Source organism: Petromyzon marinus, assembly GCF_048934315.1.
Source record: "Petromyzon marinus isolate PM22_M1 ecotype Great Lakes invasive population chromosome 68 unlocalized genomic scaffold, UKy_Petmar_22M1.pri1.0 chr68_unloc.1, whole genome shotgun sequence".
NCBI lineage: Eukaryota > Metazoa > Chordata > Hyperoartia > Petromyzontiformes > Petromyzontidae > Petromyzon > Petromyzon marinus.
In genome coordinates, this window is record NW_027422597.1 from 5,708,469 (window position 1) to 5,732,099 (window position 23,631).

General features: G+C 41.7%; 2 protein-coding genes across 2 annotated transcripts; one reads left to right on the plus strand and one right to left on the minus strand.

Moving 5' to 3' along the window:
• Positions 1–1,177: 1,177 nt before the first annotated feature.
• Positions 1,178–3,402, minus strand: LOC142908057 (aerolysin-like protein). The gene has a single exon (XM_076058226.1). It carries the CDS (start codon positions 3,371–3,373, stop codon positions 2,432–2,434), a length of 942 nt encoding a protein of 313 aa, XP_075914341.1. The 5' UTR covers positions 3,374–3,402; the 3' UTR covers positions 1,178–2,431.
• Positions 3,403–20,683: 17,281 nt separating this feature from the next.
• On the plus strand, positions 20,684–22,955 carry LOC142908038 (aerolysin-like protein). The gene has a single exon (XM_076058181.1). The coding sequence runs from the start codon at positions 20,694–20,696 to the stop codon at positions 21,633–21,635; it is 942 nt and encodes a 313-aa protein (XP_075914296.1). The 5' UTR covers positions 20,684–20,693; the 3' UTR covers positions 21,636–22,955.
• The last annotated feature ends 676 nt before the right edge of the window (positions 22,956–23,631 follow it).

Sequence of the window (23,631 nt, forward strand, 5' to 3'; positions counted from 1 at the left end):
TCTAATTAAACCTTAACTATAATATGTATGTGAACTCTCAATCTCGGAACTTCAACACGGTATCCATACGGTATCAAGACAGTATCATCAACGACTGTACGATTTCACTTTGATAACACATGCACCCCGCATAAAGCGATTGCTGTTAGTGAGAGAGAGAGTCAGGGCATGCAAATGCTATGCTACACAAAAGCTTATACTTTATAATATGAACGATCATTATGCTTGAAATGGTCAGCACATTATCACAGGCGATTGATTACATGCAACGGTATTCATATAAAAAGACAATCAAACAGTTATTATTTCCAAAGGCATAAATGTAACAACAGATCCACCGGACAGACTATAATATTACCGAAATTTAGTGAGTCGAGGGGCTTGGGCAGGCTGGTGCAAGCGACGTAACCCATTCCATTTTGTTAGGTGGGGGTAGCAGTGAGGCTCTTTTGTGGCGGGGTGGGGCTGGGGAGGGCTCTGATTTCCCGGGGGTGGGGGGTGGGGTTTGGTTTGGGGCTCCCAGTAGCAGTCGTTAGGAAGCAAAGGTGGGTGGGTGAGTGAGTGGGTAGGTGAGTGGGTGGGTGAGTGGGTGGGTGAGTGGGTGGATGAGAAAAATACAGACACACATATGGACTTAAACACACGTATGGACCTACACGCACACATATGGACTCAAACACACAGACAACTCGACTCAAACACAAACACATTGACTTACATACACACATATGAACTTACACACACATATGGACTAACACACACATGGACTAACACACACACACACATTTGGAGGTTTGATTGATGAGCTGGCACTGCTAAGGTTCTGGATTCGAAATTAGGTCAGCACTCAGACCTCTGAGCGATGTGGCCATATCTCTCTTGCGAGAATCGAGAATATAGGTTTATCATGCGCGATTGAAATTATATCTAAAAACCAAGATCTCACTTCTGCTACGTGTTATCTGCACACATAATAGCTTACGTTTTGATAACTGTGATGGAAGGGGTTATCTTCGTGCAGTCATTCGTGACCGGGTTGAGACCATCAACTCACCACACTTGACTGTGCAGTTTCATTACCGGCGAATGCCTGGATTCGAACAAAGGTTTTCATTGATGCTGGCTAAAAGGGGTTGTGGATGTGATAATCATGACACTGAATGCAAAGACAATCCAATGAATTTTTAAAGATATTTTATTTTGCATCACAAGCCCAAAGCATTGCATAACATGCAACTGACTAGTTGCATGCAATTCCCTATAATTAAAGAGCATGCAATTGTAATCTAAATGCATTAATCCAGATGGTGGTGCTGATGGAAATGATAGTACTACAAGAGAAGTTCTTTAATTTTCTGGTGTCACCTTTGGAGAAATTGTTGGTCATTCGAGGCCAGTTATCATTATTTGTATATTCATTGTAGTGTGAAATGGAAAACAAATATGAGCGTTTCTGAAAATAGGTGTCCCAACACAAATGAAGATTGGTTGATTGTTTGAGGAATCTTTATCTTTCCGTCATCGTTTTGTTTGGTATCATTCACACGTGGATGTCTTCTCTCTATAATTTTAGTGGAAATGTTGGTCAAGTCCATCGATTATTCTGTTCGTGGCAGCATGCAGAAACTGTATTGTCAAGATATATGTTTGTATGATTTGCCGTGGAGAATGTCCTTAGCTGTGTGCTTCATTTGGGTTTTCACTCTTCACCTTCTAATTTCTGAAGCCCATAAAGCATCACCTCTTTCACCTCCTTCCAGTCATTTATGTCGTTCATCCAACTTGTACTTTGATGTTTTGAACCCCTCCAGATTTGCACTCTACCGATGAACGATGCCTATGCCAGTGTGTATTGTCTTGTTACATTGCCCAAACCACTGCAGGAAGTTTATTTCCATTTGCTTTTGCTAGTTGGGGCTCATTCTCACGTAAGTAAATGGCAAAACTGACGTTTAAATGTACTTATGCTATTTGTACTTATATACTTTATTCTTATTTCTTTATATAAGTTTTAGCTACTGGCTTACCATTGATCTACTTTTTCCTCCTATCGTGTTGTGTATTGTTTGTTGTTGTAACTTGCTGACTCGCCCATACTGGACATCTGTAAAAAAGAGATTAATTTATCGTCGGATTCCTCCGGGATAAAGACAGATTATGATCATTCCATTGTGATTTCTGAGCGAACAGACTCAATTACATGCGGTATGTGCGAGAAAAATTCGTTGAAATAACTGCATCTCCGTGTTAATTATTTTTTCACCGATTCAAAGGTTCCTTAATTGCACCAACTGAACTCTCCCAAATGGCATATGTATTGCATCATATTTTATACCGCAGGGTTCAATAAACTATTAAAGAAAGATAGGCAGCGTTGAATGCAGCATGCAGCTAGTAAAGCGCAGCACCTGCGTGCTTTTCCGATGCCGTTTCACTTTTCGTTTGTTACTACAGTCGCCTTGGTGTAGGCGAGGCCCTTGTAGACACCCTCCATAGGGATGTCGTAGGTGGCGCCGTTCAATAAGGAGATGCGCACCGTACCCTTGTACGGGAGGTCGATTTCCGCGCGACCGATATTGATGTCGATCGCAGTGGTCTTGCGTGGAGGAACCGTGACGTCGAATGAGAGGAGCTCGGTTTTCGATTCTGAATTCTCCACGGCGTGCGTACTCTCGGTGCTAACGGTAAAACTAAAGCCATATTCAACCTCCACGACATCCGGAACGCCGGCTGAGACGCTGATGCTCACGGTTGCCTCCAGCTTGTTTGTGATCGACCAGGAGGAGGTTTTGGTCACGGTCTTGGAGGTTTCAATTTTATAGGTTTGGGGGACAGAACCAGTGTTCTTGTAACTGAGTGATTTGATCTCTTCCATCTGGACTTTTGGAAGCTCCCTGTGCAGTGTAGGGTATGTCACGTTGATGAATTCTGAACTTTTAACCGAATTGATGAAGAGGAAGCCCATGCTGTCGATGTCTGAACCGCCTTTGCCCTGAATTCCAAGGCAGATTCCAGAGCGGACGTCGACTGGGTACTCGGTCTTTAGGCCCCAGTCTGTCATCTTCACGAAGAATTCCCTGCCTTTGGTTGTCCTGAACTTGAAGGCGCCCAGGCGTGAGCCAGCCCCATTCCCCCACAGTGAGAGGGACGAAAACAGCTCCCCGGGCTGGAACACAAACTCTTTGTGAGATCCCGAGGGACTGCCGTACTGTGCAGTCCTTCCGTCCGTCAGCCAGGCCTTCACGCACTTGATCTGCCACCCTCCAACCCACACCCAGATTTTTTCCAGCGTTGCTCCATTTCTCCACCCATCAAAACTGAAGGCTGTTCCTCCTTGTCCTCCACAGGTGTGTAAGGCCAATGCATAAGGCATTTTCTCCTTTCTTCCTGCACATTACAAGATACAGATTTGTTTAAATAATGAAAGGAATTTAAAACATCGTGATTTTCACAGTTTGACTTTCAAAACCACATTTTATTGACACATTTGTAATAGTTATGCACTTCTAAATTTGCATGTCGACTCAGATGTTATCGACAATTCAATAACAAATATCACTATTGCGAAAAAACGGTGAAAAAGCAGTACATCATCATGTTGGGAAATTAAAAAAAACACACACATTGGATCAGATTATTAACTCGTAATGGCTAACTTACAGCTAAAGACAATGAAAGAAGAGCAGACAGTGACAAGGTTAGATAATTTACAAGAATAACTGTTTGAGGTTAAGAGAGCCTTGTCTGCAAGAGAAATACAGCTTCTCTGAAATAAAAGTTGACACAACACAGTACAGCAAATCCTTCCCTCGAGGTTTTACTGATTTTGGCCAAATGTATAGAGGTACTGTTCGCCGATTGTGCCCCTGTGGCTCGACCATTCGCAGTTGATCTAGAGATTCCTGTATGCATGGTAAATTTACTGCTCGCGATTATGCTGCCATGAAAGTACACAATGCGCCATCTTGTCCCCATCTTATTGCCCAAGTGGCCCATCGTGGTATCCCAGGCCACGTGGTGTTCCTAGATTCCAGTGGATAGACAGTGAGGTTCAGCCGCTCACGATTTTAACTTCCTGCAGTGAACAGTACTGTACACGGTTACCTATACAGTACATCTACGAATAGCCCCTCCTGTATTCAAAAAGCTTTCTTTAAGATGTTTGATTCAAGCATAGCCTCATCCATATGGAATCACAAATTAGCGCAAATAGATTTTCATTCCCTTACGTTACTTAAGAGACATCGGGGCCTGACCCTTTTCAGATTTCCTAAAATAGAACAAAGCAATCGCTTTCAGAACTTTATTCAATAGATCAACAAGAAAAAGTATAGGACATGGAAAAACTGGGAGAAGGCTCGGTGAGCTGCTGGTTATTTGCTGCCGTTACCTAAGCTCCTATCAAATATAGATCGCGGGTCCTGAAACCATTATTCACGGTTTCTAACACATTGGGGAAATGCAACCACAGGTGAATCTCATTCCACTCCTTAAACACATTGGGGAAATGCAACCACAGGTGAATCTCATTCCACTCCTTCATATGTAGACAATCGCCTCTGTGGGGCAACCAATCACTAACAATAGGATGCACAAGGGCTAACTGGCCTGGCTGGAGAGAGATAGGCTTGGAAAGGGTGGGGGACCTTCCAAATAAGGTTACCAAAATATCAGGGACACGATCCAAAGCTACAAACAAAAACTTTTACCACATCACTCACCCAATCTTGGATGGTCTGGTGGAAAAAGGAAATGAAAAGTTTGTGCAGGAGATTGAGACCGGGTTAGAGCCAAAACTAGAAAGCTGAGGGGGAAAGGCTGCTGGGACAGGACATTCCTCACCAGAAATGGACTCAAATATGGTTGGGCTCTGACAGCAGACCGCAGGTCCCTTCCTCTAAACATAATTTAGTTCAAATTCACACATTCCTCTCCTAATTGCCCTAGATACCACAATGCACGGTACAGATGTAACTGAATGCCTTCTGGACGTGCCCAGATATTTTAGAATTTTACGAGAATTTAACGGATTATTTTAATCGGAACTTGGCACAGAGCTAAGCCCCTCAGTGGACTAAACTTTGCGGGGCATGAAACCAAAAGGGCTATCGGTACGCCAATATGCCTTACTGAAAACCGGCTATATTGTAGCAAGAAAGACAATACTAGCAAATTGGAAACAAGAACCCCCTCTTGGGGACTCTGGCACAGAACTATCCGTGCCTTGGCGGGAATCAGCTCCTTAACCAGGATCTACCAGGGATATAATAAGAGTAAGAGGCAATGTGGTCCCCATTTTTATTGACCCTGCGTGAATAACCAGAAAAGTAGGGAGCGGGGCAAGGGGATGAACTCCAGACACTGAAACATTGCAATAGGCACCGTTGCTCCTAGGGGAAAATAAGAAGGATAAGCCCAGACATCACGCTTATGTTACTTTGTTTCCTGTCTAGTTTGGATAAATTATTCCCCTTCCTCCCCCTTGTCCTTCTTCTTCCCCTTCCCAGTTAATCTGCAGCTCCTGATCGTTGCCTCTGTGGTAGGTCAGCGAGCCCAAGGGCATCCAGACGGGTCCCCATTTTAGGATTTAGTGCACCGGCTTCGACACACGTTCGTAATTGGTATCTCCCTCTGTGATGGCCATGTTCTGGACTCTTACAAAAAAACATGCATTGGATAAATAAAGGGTGGACGATTGACTCAGGACATCAAGAGTCGTGTTTTTCTTCTTCATGTGATGCAGTGTGGATATCAAAGAGAGAGAGAGAGGAGGGAGACAGGAAGAGAGCAAAGTGAGAGGGGAGGCACGAGTATTGCGCAATCGACGTCACTTTTAGATAGACAAACGTCATCAATGCATTTGTATGTAAAGTTTTTTTCCTGAACATTTACACCAACGTTGTATGATTGTCAATTGAATTCACATCTTTATATTTTTAGGAGTTGCTTGCTGCTGATGCTGTTATACGTTGTTTTTTCACTGATTTGTGACAGTACCTTACAGAACGGATTTGTAGTGAAAATAAACACAGAAATCCGATAGCATCTTGTTTTGCCAACATCACACCAAGCACGCAGGTTCTCAAGGGGTGCCAGCTCAGAGGCACTTACCTGGGAGTCACCTGTCCACCACACACACCACCTGAATTGTTCATAACGAGACCAGTCAGGAGTAACCCACACACTCACCTTAAGGTTCTCTTCCCAGAGCATGCTTTTCTATCACCAGAACACTGTCATTTATACTACTGTTGCACAGGCCACGTGATCCAGCCACAGCCTAAATTATGCATCGCTTCGCATCACTCACGTCAGGATAGTTTATGTAAATAGTTTGGCATATTTACAGAAATTATGAATTTTTAATCTATCATACATATATATTTTTCAAACTTGAACCTCTCTTTCTTTTTCATGATGACGAGGTGGAGTGAATCAATGAGTGGTGTATTATCAAAAAAGGTTCTTCCAACATTATGGAACCTTGTTTCCGCGCCAAACATCGTAAACCTTCCATAAAAATATATTCTGAAGCAGAAAATTAGTAGTGCCAGATACACCAGCCACATTTATAAATATGTTGTGTAACATCGATCCTTACCCACCGTGTAGCAATATTTTAATGTAGATGTAAAATTCAATGAGGGATGTGATTATCTTGGTGTGTTCTGAGACTGTTGTTGTACATATCCGGGAGAGATCTGAGATTGTTGTTGTTGTCTTGGTGAGGGACTGTTGTTGCTGTTGTCTTGGAGTTGTCTGGGACTGTTGTTGTTTTGGTGTATAACTCTTGTACTTGTCATGGTGTTGTCTTGGACTCTTGATGTTGTTTTTGGCCTTTTGCTGTTTTGCCCCAGGCGTGCATTTTGTGTCAAAAAATTGGCAGGAATGTATGTTCTTGTGCAATTTGTACATCTATACAGCAGTATCTCACTTAACGAGCATTCTGTCTCTGCTTATTCGAGCGATTTCAATACAGCTTAATTTGTTCCAAAACGAGCAACACTCTAAAGGCACTACTTTTAGTTGCAAAAATGATCATCTTAAGCAGCGTTAAAACAAGAATAGCCAAAACATAACCCTCGTGCTCCTCCCAAGAGACCTCATTAGTTAACGCGTGTTGGGCTAAAACAAGCGTTCGATAACTCCTCGTTGGGTAAGGATTTCGCGTATTTATAATCTGTTGGTGTACCCAGAAAATCCTTACTGACTCTCAAGATACACTTTCGAAAGGGCCTCTCTAAGTTTCACAGTAGGGGACGATTTAGCTGCTCTGTGTAATCTCAATTGAGTAATTTTGCAGATACATTTTCAACATTGGAATGTTCGGCCACACCAGAAACATTTACAAATAAATTGTGAAAGAAGAAAGGCAGAGAACCCATAGGAAACCCATCCAGGAGCAGGTCAGAAATCGAACAAAGAACATCTAAACTGTGAGGCACAAGTGTTAAAACTCTGCCACCCCGCCTACAGTATCAAATTGAATCCACGAATTGAAATAGAATTGCAAAGAAAAAAAGCCCGCTTCAACTACAATGGAAGTCAAATGGTAATGAATTTTAATTATGACTAAAGTTTGTCATCAGAATCCCTAAAAATATGACGAAAAATGTAGTGCATTTAGTGAAACAGTTAAGCCATAACTGTTTTATTAGATTAATCTGATATACCAGTCGTTCCCAACCAGTGTGTTTGATGTGTACACCTTCCAGCCTAATATCTTGTCCTCATTCCCTGACCAGCACATAATCTACTGCGAATCATCCCTAACTTTACTTTACAATCCCTGTCCATACCCCCTTTGGAGATGGTACACCAGACAGCCACTAATAGAAGATTAATGCAGTAATTTATCCAAACTTTTAGGCTCCACAGTCCCAGAGTGTCAGTCTACTGTATTCCCAATAACTCGTTTGGTGCGACTGAGTAGTTTCTACTTCGAAAATATCCTTTAAAAATACACAGACCATAAAAACGAGACGTGACAAATGAAACACTACAATCGAGCAGACAGAGGTTACGAATCAAGCCATATTACACAATACAAATAAGTAAGACATGCACGTGTAAGATACACGATATAGAAAATTAGCCAATGCAAATGAGACAAACAGCAGAGACAGTTCATAAGATTCAGGGCATTTTAGATGAGTTATTACGAATTGGATATTAGATGGGCAAAGGGAATAGGTAGGATATGTTAAACAGTATCAATTGAGCGCGAATTATAAAGTAAATAATCAAGAGCATCCCCACGCTGAGAAACATGCAAGGAAAGCAATCTTGCTAGCAAGCTGTTATGAGTAGCAAAAAATGTTGCGTAAAGCAGACGTGTCACATAAGAAGTACCGATATAGATGTCTCTTCCATCAGCTGTCAACAGGTGGTTGACAACGAGGCTGAATGAAATAGTTCCTTTGATTTCGGTCACTGGACACGACATTCGCTGTGCCGTGAGGTATGGTGAATTGAATATTGGCTTGGCAACATTGATCGGTAATATTTAACGAATGAATAATCAATAAATAACCGTGATAGTGTTAATGTATTGAGCCTATCATATTTATTTACATAGTATTTTTGGGGGTTTTTTTGGAAGCGGAAATTCCTTAGCCCACAAAAAAAGCATCATGGAGAAGGAAGTGAAGTGGCACTGCTGTGACTCTGCTTATCTGAAACCCGATTCACACCACCATCCATCACAGAAGAATTCTCTCATCAAGACTCTGTACCATAGAGCCCAATGCATATCTGACCAGGAAGACATAGGCAGTGAACTCAAGCACGTACACCAAGCTCTTAATGCTAATGGTTACACCGACTATACAATCCGCAAAGCTATCACTCAAACCATGAAGAAGGACCCTCTTGAGGAGCCTTTCAAAACCATCACCTTACCCTACATTGCGGGGATCACAAAAAAGATCTCCAAAATCTTGAATAAACACAAGATCCAGGTCGTTTCAACACATTACATAAAATCCGTGATCTGGTTCCGTCTGTAAAAAGATGTGATTCCGGACATACGGTAGCCTGGTGTCTACAAACTAAGTTGCCTCAGTAGTAGTAGTTACATTGGAGAAACCAAACGCCATGTCTCGGACCGCATTCGTGAACACAAAGCAGACCTTAAACACGGTAGGACCAACACCTCGGCCATGGCAGATCATTGTTATAATTCAGTAGGCTCACATGACATTGACTTTTCCAAGACAGAGGTTCTTTGTAAGCCATCTGGCTACCATGAGAGATTCGTTCATGAGGCTATCCACATATACAAGCACAGAGAAAATTTCAACCGAGAAGATGGATTCTGGCTTAGCAATCATTGGAAAGATTTGATTAACCATTTCAGGTCTAAATTGATTGTTCACGTTTACAGTGGCTTTCAGACAGCATACATTAATTTTTCGTCTCCCCCCTCCTCTTTTCAGAACATAGATGGACTAGTCCTTCTAAATAAACTGCCAAATCGCTGCGTGTGGCGCTGACGTTTTTTTTAATAAATAAATGAATACACCGTTAAAAATACATTAATTAATGCAAACCGACACACCTGATGACGACCGTTTCATGTGCTATGGTCGAAACGTCGTGAGAATTTTTATATATATTATTATTTTATTGTTTCCCTTCAACGTGACTTTACTGAAAGAGCTAAGATTATACTCTAGAATTAATTAACCCACGTCCCAACGACGCTGCGCGTGCCCGTGCACCTGTTACTTCTCCAGACTTTAAGACGCCAATTCAGCCCTGACAACAACACCAGCCAAACACAGCCGTCTCTTGCTCCATAGCTTAATTGGCCTAATCATGACATCATTGTCCCAACCATCGCATATGTTTGTCCCAATATGACCCATACTCTCCTGCACCCACGCGATCTCACCATTTACCCTCATGCGCCTATTTGTTCCACTACATATGTATGTATGTGTGAGTCGATATGTGTGTGTAAGTCTATGTGTGTGTGAGTCCATTTGTGTGTGTAACTACATATGTGTGTGTCTAAAGTCGATGCCTGTGTGTGTGCGTGTAAGTCGATGTGTTTCTATGTGTGTGAGTCGATGTCTGTGTGTAAGTCCAGGTGTGCGTCTGCTTTTTTCACCCGGGCACCACCGGGTACTTACCGCTAGTTAGATATAAATCTAACAATGAATCAAATTTTTGTTTCATGTACAGCATATACAGTACATACAAATACATATTTAGTTAATCGGTACTAATATATTAGGGGCCATCCATAAATTATGTCATGCACTTGGGGGGGGGGGTCAGACATTTGTGACGATGTTTGACGAGGGGGGAGGGGTTTGAGAAATGTCACGTCACATCAAAATGTGCAACTTTAAATAAATATAGGCAGCACCTTCTACTTAATTAATTATACGTTTTAATGAATGTGTTTTTCCTACAACATCAGAGTGCAGCGCCACATTAAAAATGCACTACAATGACAATAGTTTAAAGCGATTTGAAGCATATTCTTAGTTTTTTCGGTAAAGTCACGTTGAAGAGAAACAACAAAATAATAAAATATATATAAAACAATAAAAAACATTCTCACGACGTTTCGACCATAACTCAAACGGTCATCTTCAGGTGTGTTGGTTTGCATAAATTAATTTTTAAACGGCGCATTTATTTATTTATAAAAAACGTTAGCGTCACGCGCAGCGATTTGGCAGTTTACCCAGGACTAGTCCATCTATATTTTGAAAAGAGGAGGGGGGAGACGAATTTTTTTATAATGTATGCTGTCTGAAAGCCAATGTAAGCGTGAACAATCAATTAAGAACTGAAATGGTTTATCAAATCTTTCCAATGATTGCTAAGATAGAATCCATCTTCTCGGTTGAAATTGTCTCTGTGCTTGTATATGTGGATAGCCTCATGAACGAATCTCTCATGGAAGCCAGATGGCTTACAAAGAACCTCTGTCTTGGAAAAGTCAATGGCATGTGAGCCTACTGAATTAGAACAATAATCTGCTACGGCCGAGGTGTTGGTCCTACCGTGTTTAAGGTCTGCTTTGTGTTCACGAATGCGGTCCGAGACATGGCGTTTGGTTTCTCCAATGTAACTACTACCACAGAGGCAACTTAGTTTGTAGACACCAGGGTATTGTATGTCCGGAATCACATCTTTTACAGACGGAACCAGATCACGGATTTTATGTAATGTGTTGAAACGGACCTGGATCTTGTGTTTATTCAAGATTTTGGAGATCTTTTTTGTGATCCCAGCAATGTAGGGTAAAGTGATGGTTTTGAAAGGCTCCTCAAGAGGGTTCTTCTTCATGGTTTGAGTGATAGCTTTGCGGATTGTATAGTCGGAGTAACCATTAGCCCTAAGAGCTTGGTGTACGTGCTTGAGTTCACTGCTTATGTGTTCCTGTTCGGATATGCATTGGGCTCTATAATACAGGGTCTTGATGAGAGAATTCTTCTGTGATGGATGGTGGTGGGAATCCGGTTTCAGATAAGCATCCGTATGGGTAGCTTTCCTGTAGACAGAGTGGCTCATTGAACCATCAGGTCTCTTTTTAATTAGGACATCCAAAAAAGGTATCTTGCCATCTATTTCGACTTCCATGGTAAATCTGATGGCTGGGTGTATGGAATTGATGTGGTCGAAGAATTGGTCTAGAGCAGGCCGGCCATGTGGCCAGATGACAAAAGTGTCATCCACGTACCTCTTCCATAAGGATGGGCGCAGAGTGGCAGTCTGGATGGCGTCAGTCTCAAATTTCTCCATGAAAATGTTAGCTATAACTGGAGAAAGGGGGGAGCCCATTGGGGTGCCCTCAGTTTGTTTGTAGAAAGTTCCATTCCAAGTGAAGTATGTATTGGTTAAACAGTGTCTCACCAGGGGGGATACCTCAGTGTTTAGTCCTTGATGAACCAAGTCTTCAATGATTGCAATGGTGTCAGGTACAGGAACCTTGGTGAATAAGGAAACTACATCAAAACTGACAAGCAGGTCGTCTGGGGACAGGGAAATACCCTTGATTGTCGATACCAGGTGAGTAGAATTTTGTACCGCAGAGGTGGTCTTTCCAGTGAAAGGACGCAGGATTTCAGACAAAAAACGAGCTAGTTTGTAGGTGGGGGAGCTGATTGTAGAGATTATGGGACGAAGAGGTGTATCAACTTTATGTATTTTTGGTAAGCCATATAATCTTGGTGGCCTGGCAGCAGAAGGTTTCAACGAAAACTGTTTAGATTGATCAATTAATGCGGTTGAATCAGAAATTATTTTGTTGGTTTGTGTGACGAGGCTGTTGGTGGGATCTCTTTTTATTTTTGTATAACTACCATCGTCGAGTAATTCTTTAATTTTGTTGTTGTATTCTATTTTATCCATGATGACAGTAGCATTGCCTTTGTCAGCTGAGAGAACTACAATATCATTCCTCTTTTTTAATTTATATAATTCAAAACGCTCATCTTTGCTGAGGTTGCTAGCTGGCATCTTAGCGTTTTTGAGGGTTGCAGCGATTTTAGATCTTGCTACGTCTGCAGCGATGTGACCCAGGCCCCTGAGAGCAACGTCTACTTGGGCAATTATATCATTAACTGGTATGTGTTTAGGTGTGACTGCAAAGTTTAGACCTTTAGCTAAAACGGATTTCAGACCATCGGAAATAGAACTGTTACTGCGATTAATTACGACTTTATTAACGTCTAACTTTTTGGTGTGTGGGTCCGGTCTTTTGTTGAAGAGGAGGTTAAATTTGGAAATCAGGTTTTCCTTACATTTGGTCGACATAGTAGCAGCTGAAGAGGCAGTCATATTGTCTACATGTTCCCAATCCGATGTGGACATTATTGCCGTCAATGATAAGTGTGATTTGTAGAGTGTCTTGTCTAACTGATCTAGTTCTGTGCGTATAAGTCTGATTTTTTCTGAGATAAGAGCTAAGCTAGTTTTGGAAAGAATTCGTTTCGCATTAGAAGAAGTTACAGCAGCAGAGGTCAGTGTAAATGCGATTGGTATTACCCCAGAGTCGCGGCATCTCTTCAGGAAGGTGAGAGACTCGATCAGCTGAGCTTTCTTATCCCGGAGTTTGTTGAAGGATCTTAAAGTAATGTGAAAACCCTCCCCGTAGAGGCGATTAAATTTTGATTTAAAGCTTTCGTGACTGCAGTAATTCATATTCTTAGTTTTTTCGGTAAAGTCACGTTGAAGAGAAACAACAAAATAATAAAATATATATATAAAACAATAAAAAAAATTATCAAGACGTTTCGACCATAACTCAAACGGTCATCTTCAGGTGTGTTGGTTTGCATAAATTAATTTTTAAACGGCGCATTTATTTATTTATAAAAAAAAACGTTAGCGTCACGCGCAGCAATTTGGCAGTTTACCCAGGACTAGTCCATCTATATTTTGAAAAGAGGAGGGGGGAGACGAAATTTTTTATAATGTATGCTGTCTGAAAGCCAATGTAAGCGTGAACAATCAATTAAGAACTGAAATGGTTTATCAAATCTTTCCAATGATTGCTAAGATAGAATCCATATTCTCGGTTGAAATTGTCTCTGTGCTTGTATATGAGGATAGCCTCATGAACGAATCTCTCATGGAAGCCAGATGGTTCATCAAGGACTAAACACTGAGGTACCCCCCCTGGTGAGACACTGTTTAACCAATACATACTTCACTTGGAATGGAACTTTCTACAAACAAACTGAGGGCACCCCAATGGGCTCCCCCCTTTCTCCAGTTATAGCTAACATTTTCATGGAGAAATTTGAGACTGACGCCATCCAGACTGCCACTCTGCGCCCATCCTTATGGAAGAGGATACGTGGATGACACTTTTGTCATCTGGCCACATGGCCGGCCTGCTCTAGACCAATTCTTCGACCACATCAATTCCATACACCCAGCCATCAGATTTACCATGGAAGTCGAAATAGATGGCAAGATACCTTTTTTGGATGTCCTAATTAAAAAGAGACCTGATGGTTCAATGAGCCACTCTGTCTACAGGAAAGCTACCCATACGGATGCTTATCTGAAACCGAATTCCCACCACCATCCATCACAGAAGAATTATCTCATCAAGACTCTGTATCATAGAGCCCAATGCATATCCGACCAGGAACACATAAGCAGTGAACTCAAGCACGTACACCAAGCTCTTAGGGCTAATGGTTACTCCGACTATACAATCCGCAAAGCTATCACTCAAACCATGACGAAGAACCCTCTTGAGGAGCCTTTCAAAACCATCACTTTACCCTACATTGCTGGGATCACAAAAAAGATCTCCAAAATCTTGAATAAACACAAGAACCAGGTCCGTTTCAACAGATTACATAAAATCCGTGATCTGGTTCCGTCTGTAAAAGATGTGATTCCGGACATACAATACCCTGGTGTCTACAAACTAAGTTGCCTCTGTGGTAGTAGTTACATTGGAGAAACCAAACGCCATGTCTCGGACCGCATTCGTGAACACAAAGCAGACCTTAAACACAGTAGGACCAACACCTCGGCCGTAGCAGATCATTGTTCTAATTCAGTAGGCTCACATGCCATTGACTTTTCCAAGACAGAGGTTCTTTGTAAGCCATCTGGCTTCCATGAGAGATTCGTTCATGAGGCTATCCACATATACATGCACAGAGACAATTTCAACTGAGAAGATGGATTATATCTTAGCAATCATTGGAAAGATTTGATAAACCATTTCAGCTCTTAATTGATTGTTCACGCTTACATTGGCTTTCAGACAGCATACATTATAAAAAATTTCGTCTCCCCCCTCCTCTTTTCAAAATATAGATGGACTAGTCCTGGGTAAACTGCCAAATCGCTGCACGTGACGCTAACGTTTTTTTATAAATAATTAAATGCGCCGTTTAAAAATAAATTTATGCAAACCAACACACCTGAAGATGACCGTTTGTGTTATGGTCGAAACGTCTTGAGAATTTTTTATTGTTTTATATATATATTTTATTATTTTGTTGTTTCTCTTCAACGTGACTTTACCGAAAAAACTAAGAATATGAATTACTGCAGTCACGAAAGCTTTAAATCAAAAATTCGATTTGAAGCATGTTTTACATCTTTTTTTTTTTGGGGGGGGGGGGCAGAGCTTCGTGACGTCATATTTGAGGGGGGTCTGACTTTGCGTGACGCCGCGTGACGAAGGGGGCGGGGGGTCAAAAATTGTTCAAAATCGCGTGACGTCATTTGGACGGCCCCTTAGTCGAGTGTCATCACAGGTGAAAAGTCGTCTCTTGTCCGTGCGCCTCCACCCATCACACATGCGCCAAGTGATCTGGCTAACCGAATCAAGTAAAACTTCCTAAACGCTTGATTTCGTGTAAAATTTTGTATTTCATATGCCAGATAGCAGACCAGCCAGCCAATCACAATGGTGGCTAATTCTGTCAGCCTTTGATGTTCCAGAGTCACAGCAGTGCCACTTCAGTTCCTTCTCCAATATGCTTTTTTTGTGGGCTAAGGAATTTCCGCTTCCAAAAAAACCCCCAAAAATTATATCTAAATAAAAAGGATAGGCACAATACATCAACACTATCACGGTTATTTATTGATTATTTATTCGTTAAATATTACAGATCAATGTTGCGAAGCCAATATTCAATTCACCATACCTCACGGCATAGCGAATGTCGGGTCCAGTGACCGAAATCAAAGGAACTATTTCATTCAGCCTCGTTGTCAACCACCTGTTGACAGCTGATGAAAGAGAAGAGACATCTATATCGGTACTTCTTATGTAACACGTCTGCTTTACGCAACATTTTTTGCTACTCATAACAGCTTGTTCGCAAGATTGCTTTCCTTGCATGTTTCTCAGCGTGGGAATGCTCATGATTATTTACTTTATAATTCGCCGTCAATTGTTACTGTTTAACATATCCTACGTATTGCCTTTGCCCATCTAATATCCAATTCGTAATAAGTCATCTAAAATGCCCTGAATCTTATGAACTGTCTCTGCTGTTTGTCTCATTTGCATTGGCTTATTTTCTATATCGTGTATCTTACACGTGCATGTCTTACTTATTTGTATTGTGTAATATGGCTTGATTCGTAACCTCTGTCTGCTCGATTGTAGTGTTTCATTTGTCACGTCTCGTTTTTATGGTCTGTGTATTTTTAAAGGTTATTTTCGAAGTAGAAACTACTCAGTCGCACCAAACGAGTTATTGGGAATAAAGTGGACTGACACTCTGGGACTGTGGAGCCTAAACGTTTGTATAAATTACTGCATTAATCTTCTGTTAGTGGCTATCTGGTGTACCATCTCCAAAGGGGGTACGAACAGGGATTGTAAAGTAAAGTTAGGGATGATTCGCAGTAGATTATGTGCTGGTCAGGGAATGAGGACAAGTTATTAGGCTGGGAGGTGTACACATCAAACACACTGGTTGGGAACGACTGGTATATCAGATTAATATAATAAACCAGTTATGGCTTAACTGTTTTTAAAAATGCACTACATTATACGTCATATTTTTAGGCATTCCGATGACAAACTTTAGTCATAATTAAAATTCATTACCATTTGACTTCCATTGTAGTTGAAGCGGGCTTTTTTTCTTTCCAATTCTATTTCAATTCGTGGATTCAATAAGATACTGTAGGCGGGGTGGCAGAGTTTTAACACTTGTGCCTCACAGTTTAGACGTCCTTTCGTCGATTTCTGACCCGCTCCTGGATGGGTTTCCTATGGGTTCTCTGCTTTTCTTCTTTCACAATTTATTTCTAAATGTTTCTGATGTGACCGAACATTCCAATGTTGAAAATGTATGTGCAAAATTACTCAATTGCGATTACACAGAGCAGCTACATCGCCCCCTACCGTGAAACTTAGAGAGGCCCTTTCGAAAATGTATCTTGAGAGTCAGTAAGGATTTTCTGGGTTCATCAACAGAATACAAATACATGAAATCCTTACCCAACGAGGAGTTATCGAACGCTTGTTTCAGCCCAACACGCGTTACCTAATGAGATCTCTATGGAGGAACACGAGGGTTATGTTTTGGTTATACGTGTTTTAACGCTGCTTAAGATGATCATATTCGCAACTAAAAGTAGTGCCGTGAGAGTGTTGCTCGTTTTGGAACGAATTAATCTATATTGAAATCGCTCGAATTAGCAGAGAAAGAATGCTCTTTAAGTGAGATACGCCTGTATAGATGTACAAATTGCACAATACCATACATTCCTGCCAATTTTTTGACACCAAATGCACGCCTGGGGCAAAACAGCAAAAGGACAAAAACAACAGCAAGAGTCCAAGACAACACCATGACAAGTACAATAGTTATACACCAAAACAACAACAGTCCCAGACAACTCCAAGACAACATCAACAACAGTCCCTCACCAAGACAACAACAACAACAACAACAATCTCAGATCTCTCCCGGATATGTACAACAACAGTCTCAGAACACACCAAGATAATCACGTCCCTCATTGAATTTTACATCTACATTAAAATATTGCTACACGGTGGGTAAGGATCGATGTTACACAACATATTTATAAATGTGGCTGGTGTATCTGGCACTACTAATTTTCTGCTTCAGAATATATTTTTATGGAAGGTTTACGATGTTTGGCGCGGAAACAAGGTTCCATAATGTTGGAAGAACCTTTTTTGATAATACACCACTCATTGATTCACTCCACCTCGTCATCATGAAAAAGAAAGAGAGGTTCAAGTTTGAAAAATATATATGTATGATAGATTAAAAATTCATAATTTCTGTAAATATGCCAAACTATTTACATAAACTATTCTGACGTGAGTGATGCGAAGCGATGCATAATTTAGGCTGTGGCTGGATCACGTGGCCTGTGCAACAGTAGTATAAATGACAGTGTTCTGGTGATAGAAAAGCATGCTCTGGGAAGAGAACCTTAAGGTGAGTGTGTGGGTTACTCCTGACTGGTCTCGTTATGAACAATTCAGGTGGTGTGTGTGGTGGACAGGTGACTCCCAGGTAAGTGCCTCTGAGCTGGCACCCCTTGAGAACCTGCGTGCTTGGTGTGATGTTGGCAAAACAAGATGCTATCGGATTTCTGTGTTTATTTTCACTACAAATCCGTTCTGTAAGGTACTGTCACAAATCAGTGAAAAAACAACGTATAACAGCATCAGCAGCAAGCAACTCCTAAAGATATAAAGATGTGAATTCAATTGACAATCATACAACGTTGGTGTAAATGTTCAGGAAAAAAACTTTACATACAAATGCATTGATGACGTTTGTCTGTCTAAAAGTGACGTCGATTGCGCAATACTCGTGCCTCCCTTCTCACTTTGCTCTCTTCCTGTCTCCCTCCTCTCTCTCTCTCTCTTTGATATCCACACTGCATCACATGAAGAAGAAAAACACGACTCTTGATGTCCTGAGTCAATCGTCCACCCTTTATTTATCCAATGCATGTTTTTTTGTAAGAGTCCAGAACATGGCCATCACAGAGGGAGATACCAATTACGAACGTGTGTCGAACCCGGTGCAATAAATCCTTAAATGGGGACCCGTATGGATGCCCTTTGGCTCGCTGACCTACCACAGAGGCAACGATCAGGAGCAGCAGATTAACTGGGAAGGGGAAGAAGAGGACAAGGGGGAGGAAGGGGAATAATTTATCCAAACTAGACAGGAAACAAAGTAAAATAAGCGTGATGTCTGGGCTTATCCTTCTTATTTTCCCCTAGGAGCAACGGTGCCTATTGGAATGTTTCAGTGTCTGGAGTTCATCCCCTTGCCCCGCTCCCTACTTTTCTGGTTATTCACGCAGGGTCAATAAAAATGGGGACCACATTTCCTCTTACTCTTATTATATCCCTGGTAGATCCTGGTTAAGGAGCTGATTCCCGCCAAGGCACGAATAGTTATGTGCCAGAGTCTCCAAGAGGGGGTTCTTGTTTCCAATTTGCCAGTATTGTCTTTCTTGCTACAATATATCCGGTTTTCAGTAAGGCATATTGGCGTACCGATAGCCCTTTTGGTTTCAAGCCCCACAAAGTTTAGTCCACTGAGGGGCTCAGCACTGTGCCAAGTTCCGATTAAAATAATCCGTTAAATTCTCGTATAATTCTAAAATATCTGGGCACGGCCAGAAGGCATTCAGTTACATCTGTACCGTCCATTGTGGTATCTAGGGCAATTAGGAGAGGAATGCGTGAATTTGAACTAAATTATGTTTAGAGGAAGGGACCTGCGGCCTGCTGTCTGAGCCCAACAATATTTGAGTCCATTTCTGGTGAGGAATGTCCTGTCCCAGCAGCCTTTCCCCCTCAGCTTTCTAGTTTTGGCTCTAACCCGGTCTCAATCTCCTGCACGAACTTTTCATTTCCTTTTTTTCCACCAGACCATCCAAGATTGGGTGAGTGATGTGGTCAAAGTTTTTGTTTGTAGCTTTGGATGGTGTCCCTGATATTTTGGTAACCTTATTTGGAAGGTCCCCCACCCTTTCCAAGCCTATCACTCTCCAGCCAGGCCAGTTACCCCTTGTGCATTCTATTGTTAGTGATTGGTCGCCCCACAGAGGCGATTGTGTACATATGAAGGAGTGGAATGAGATTCACCTGTGGTTGCATTTCCCCAATGTGTTAGAAACCGTGAATAATGGTTTCAGGACACGCGATCTATATTTGATAGGAGCTTAGGTAACCGCAGCAAATAACCAGCACCTCACCGAGCCTTCTCCCAGTTTTTCCATGTCCTTTACTTTTTCTTGTTGATCTATTGAATAAAGTTCTGAAAGCGATTGCTTTGTTCTATTTTAGGAAATCTGCAAAGGGTCAGGCCCCGATCCTCCTAAGTAACGTAAGGGAATGAAAATCTATTTGCGCAATTTTGTGATCCCATATGGATGAGGCTATCCTTGAATCAAACATCTTAAAGAAAGCTTTTTGAATACAGGAGGGGCTATTCGTAGATGTACTGTATAGGTAACCGTGTACAGTACTGTTCACTGCAGGAAGTTAAAATCGTGAGCGGCTGAACCTCACTGTCTACCCACTGGAATCTAGGAACACCACGTGGCCTGGGATACCACGATGGGCCACTTGGGCAATAAGATGGGGACAAGATGGCGCATTGTACTTTCATGGCAGCATAATCGCGAGCAGTACATATATCATGCATACAGGAATCTCTAGATCAACTGCGAATGTTCGAGCCACAGGGGCACAATCGGCGAACAGTACCTCAATAAATTTGGCCCAAAACAGTAAAACCTCGAGGGAAGGATTTGCTGTACTGTGTTTGTCAACTTTTATTTCAGAGAAGCTGTATTTCTCTTGCAGACAAGGCTCTCTTAACCTCAAACAGTTATTCTTGTAAATTATCTAACCTTGTCACTGTCTGCTCCTCTTTCATTGTCTTTAGCTGTAAGTTAGGCATTACGAATTAATAATCTGATACAATGTGTTTTTTTTTTACAATTTCCCAACATGATGATGTACTGCTTTTTCACCGTTTTTTCGCAATAGTGATATTTGTTATTGAATTGTCGATAACGTCTGAGTCGACATGCAAATTTAGAAGTGCATAACTATTACAGAGGTGTCAATAAAATGTGGTTTTGAAAGTCAAACTGTGAATATCACAATGTTTGACCTTTAATAATTTAAACAAATCTGTATCTTGTAATGTGCAGGAAGAAAGGAGAAAATGCCTTATGCATTGGCCTTACACACCTGTGGAGGACAAGGAGGAACAGCCTTCAGTTTTGATGGGTGGAGAAATGGAGCAACGCTGGAAAAAATCTGGGTGTGGGTTGGAGGGTGGCAGATCAAGTGCGTGAAGGCCTGGCTGACGGACGGAAGGACTGCACAGTACGGCAGTCCCTCGGGATCTCACAAAGAGTTTGTGTTCCAGCCCGGGGAGCTGTTTTCGTCCCTCTCACTGTGGGGGAATGGGGCTGGCTCACGCCTGGGCGCCTTCAAGTTCAGGACAACCAAAGGCAGGGAATTCTTCGTGAAGATGACAGACTGGGGCCTAAAGACCGAGTACCCAGTCGACGTCCGCTCTGGAATCTGCCTTGGAATTCAGGGCAAAGGCGGTTCAGACATCGACAGCATGGGCTTCCTCTTCATCAATTCGGTTAAAAGTTCAGAATTGATCAACGTGACATACCCTACACTGCACAGGGAGCTTCCAAAAGTCCAGATGGAAGAGATCAAATCACTCAGTTACAAGAACACTGGTTCTGTCCCCCAAACCTATAAAATTGAAACCTCCAAGACCGTGACCAAAACCTCCTCCTGGTCGATCACAAACAAGCTGGAGGCAACCGTGAGCATCAGCGTCTCAGCCGGCGTTCCGGATGTCGTGGAGGTTGAATATGGCTTTAGTTTTACCGTTAGCACCGAGAGTACGCACGCCGTGGAGAATTCAGAATCGAAAACCGAGCTCCTCTCATTCGACGTCACGGTTCCTCCACGCAAGACCACTGCGATCGACATCAATATCGGTCGCGCGGAAATCGACCTCCCGTACAAGGGTACGGTGCGCATCTCCTTATTGAACGGCGCCACCTACGACATCCCTATGGAGGGTGTCTACAAGGGCCTCGCCTACACCAAGGCGACTGTAGTAACAAACGAAAAGTGAAACGGCATCGGAAAAGCACGCAGGTGCTGCGCTTTACTAGCTGCATGCTGCATTCAACGCTGCCTATCTTTCTTTAATAGTTTATTGAACCCTGCGGTATAAAATATGATGCAATACATATGCCATTTGGGAGAGTTCAGTTGGTGCAATTAAGGAACCTTTGAATCGGTGAAAAAATAATTAACACAGAGATGCAGTTATTTCAACGAATTTTTCTCGCACATACCGTACATAATTGAGTCTGTTCGCTCAGAAATCACAATGGAATGATCATAATCTGTCTTTATCCCGGAGGAATCCGACGATAAATTAATCTCTTTTTTACAGATGTCCAGTATGGGCGAGTCAGAAAATTTCAACAACAAACAATACAAAACACGATAGGAGTAAAAAGTAGATCAATGGTAAGCCAGTAGCTTAAACTTATATAAAGAAATACGAATAAATAAAGTATATAAGTACAAATAGCATAAGTACATTCCTGCCGATTTTTCAACACTAAATGCAAACTTGGGCAATGCAACAAAACGACGACAAAAACAGTTCCAGATCAAACCAACACAGCAGAGGGTATCTTCATAATATTTGATTTTACAATCTAACTATCATTTCACAGATAAGAAATCATTTTTAACGTTACTTTTGCCATTTACTTACGTGAGAATGAGCCCGAACTAGCAAAAGCAAATGGAAAAAAAACTTCCTGCAGTGGTTTGGGCAATGTAACAAGACAATACACACTGGCATAGGCAACGCTGATCGGTAGAGTGCAAATCTGGAGGGGTTCAAAACATCAAAGTACAAGTTGGATGACCGACATAAATGACTGGAAGGAGGTAAAAGAGGTGAAGCTTCATGGGCTTCAGAAATGAGAAGCTGAAGAGTGAAAACTCACACGAAGCACACAGCTAAGGACATTCTCCACGGCAAAATCATACAACCATATATCTTGACAATACAGTTTCTGCATGCTGCCACGAACAGAATAATCGATGGACTTGACCAACATTTCTACTAAAATTATAGAGAGAAGACATCCACGTGTGAATGATACCAAACAAAACTATGACGGAAAGATAAAGATTCCTTAAACAATCAACCAATCTTCATTTGTGTTGGGACACCTATTTTCAAAAACGCTCATATTTGTTTTCCATTTCACACTACAATGAATATACAAATAATGATAACTGGCCTCGAATTACCAACAATTTCTCCAAAGGTGACACCAGAAAATTAAAGAACTTCTCTTGCAGTGCTATCATTTCCATCAGCACCACCATCTGGATTAATGTATTTAGATTACAATTGCATGCTCTTTAATTAAAGGGAATTGCATGCAACTAGTCAGTTGCATGTTCTGCAATGCTTTGGGCTTGTGATGCAAAATAAAATATCTTTAAAAAATCATTGGATTGTGTTTGCATTCAGTATCATCATTATCACATCCACAACCCCTTTGAGCCAGCATCACTGAAAACCTTTGTTCAAATCCAGGCATTCGCATGTAATGAAACTGCACAGTCAAGTGTGGTGAGTTGATGGTCTCAACCCGGTCACGAATGACTGCACGAAGATAACCCCTTCCATCACAGTTATCAAAACGTAAGCTAGTATGTGTGCAGATAACGCGTAACAGAAGTGAGATCTTGGTTTTTAGATATAACTTCAATCGCGCATGATAAACCTATATTCTCGATTCTCGCACGAGAGATATGGCCACATCGCTCAGAGGTCTGAGTGCTGACCTAATTTCGAATCCAGAACCTTAGCAGTGCCAGCTCATCAATCAAACATCCAAATGTGTGTGTGTTAGTCCATGTGTGTGTTAGTCCATATGTGTGTGTATGTTCATATGTGTGTATGTAAGTCTATGTGTTTGTGTTTGAGTCGAGTTGTGTGTGTGTTTGAGTCCATATGTGTGCGTGTAGGTCCATTCGTGTGTTTAAGTCCATGTGTGTGTCTGTCTTTTTCGAACGGACAACACCCGATGTGT

What these genes read in the sequence shown, in the direction of transcription:
- LOC142908057 (XM_076058226.1), bottom strand. Translation starts at nt 3,373, where the DNA reads ATGCCTTATGCATTGGCCTTACACACCTGTGGAGGACAAGGAGGAACA.
- LOC142908038 (XM_076058181.1), top strand. Translation starts at nt 20,694, where the DNA reads ATGCCTTATGCATTGGCCTTACACACCTGTGGAGGACAAGGAGGAACA.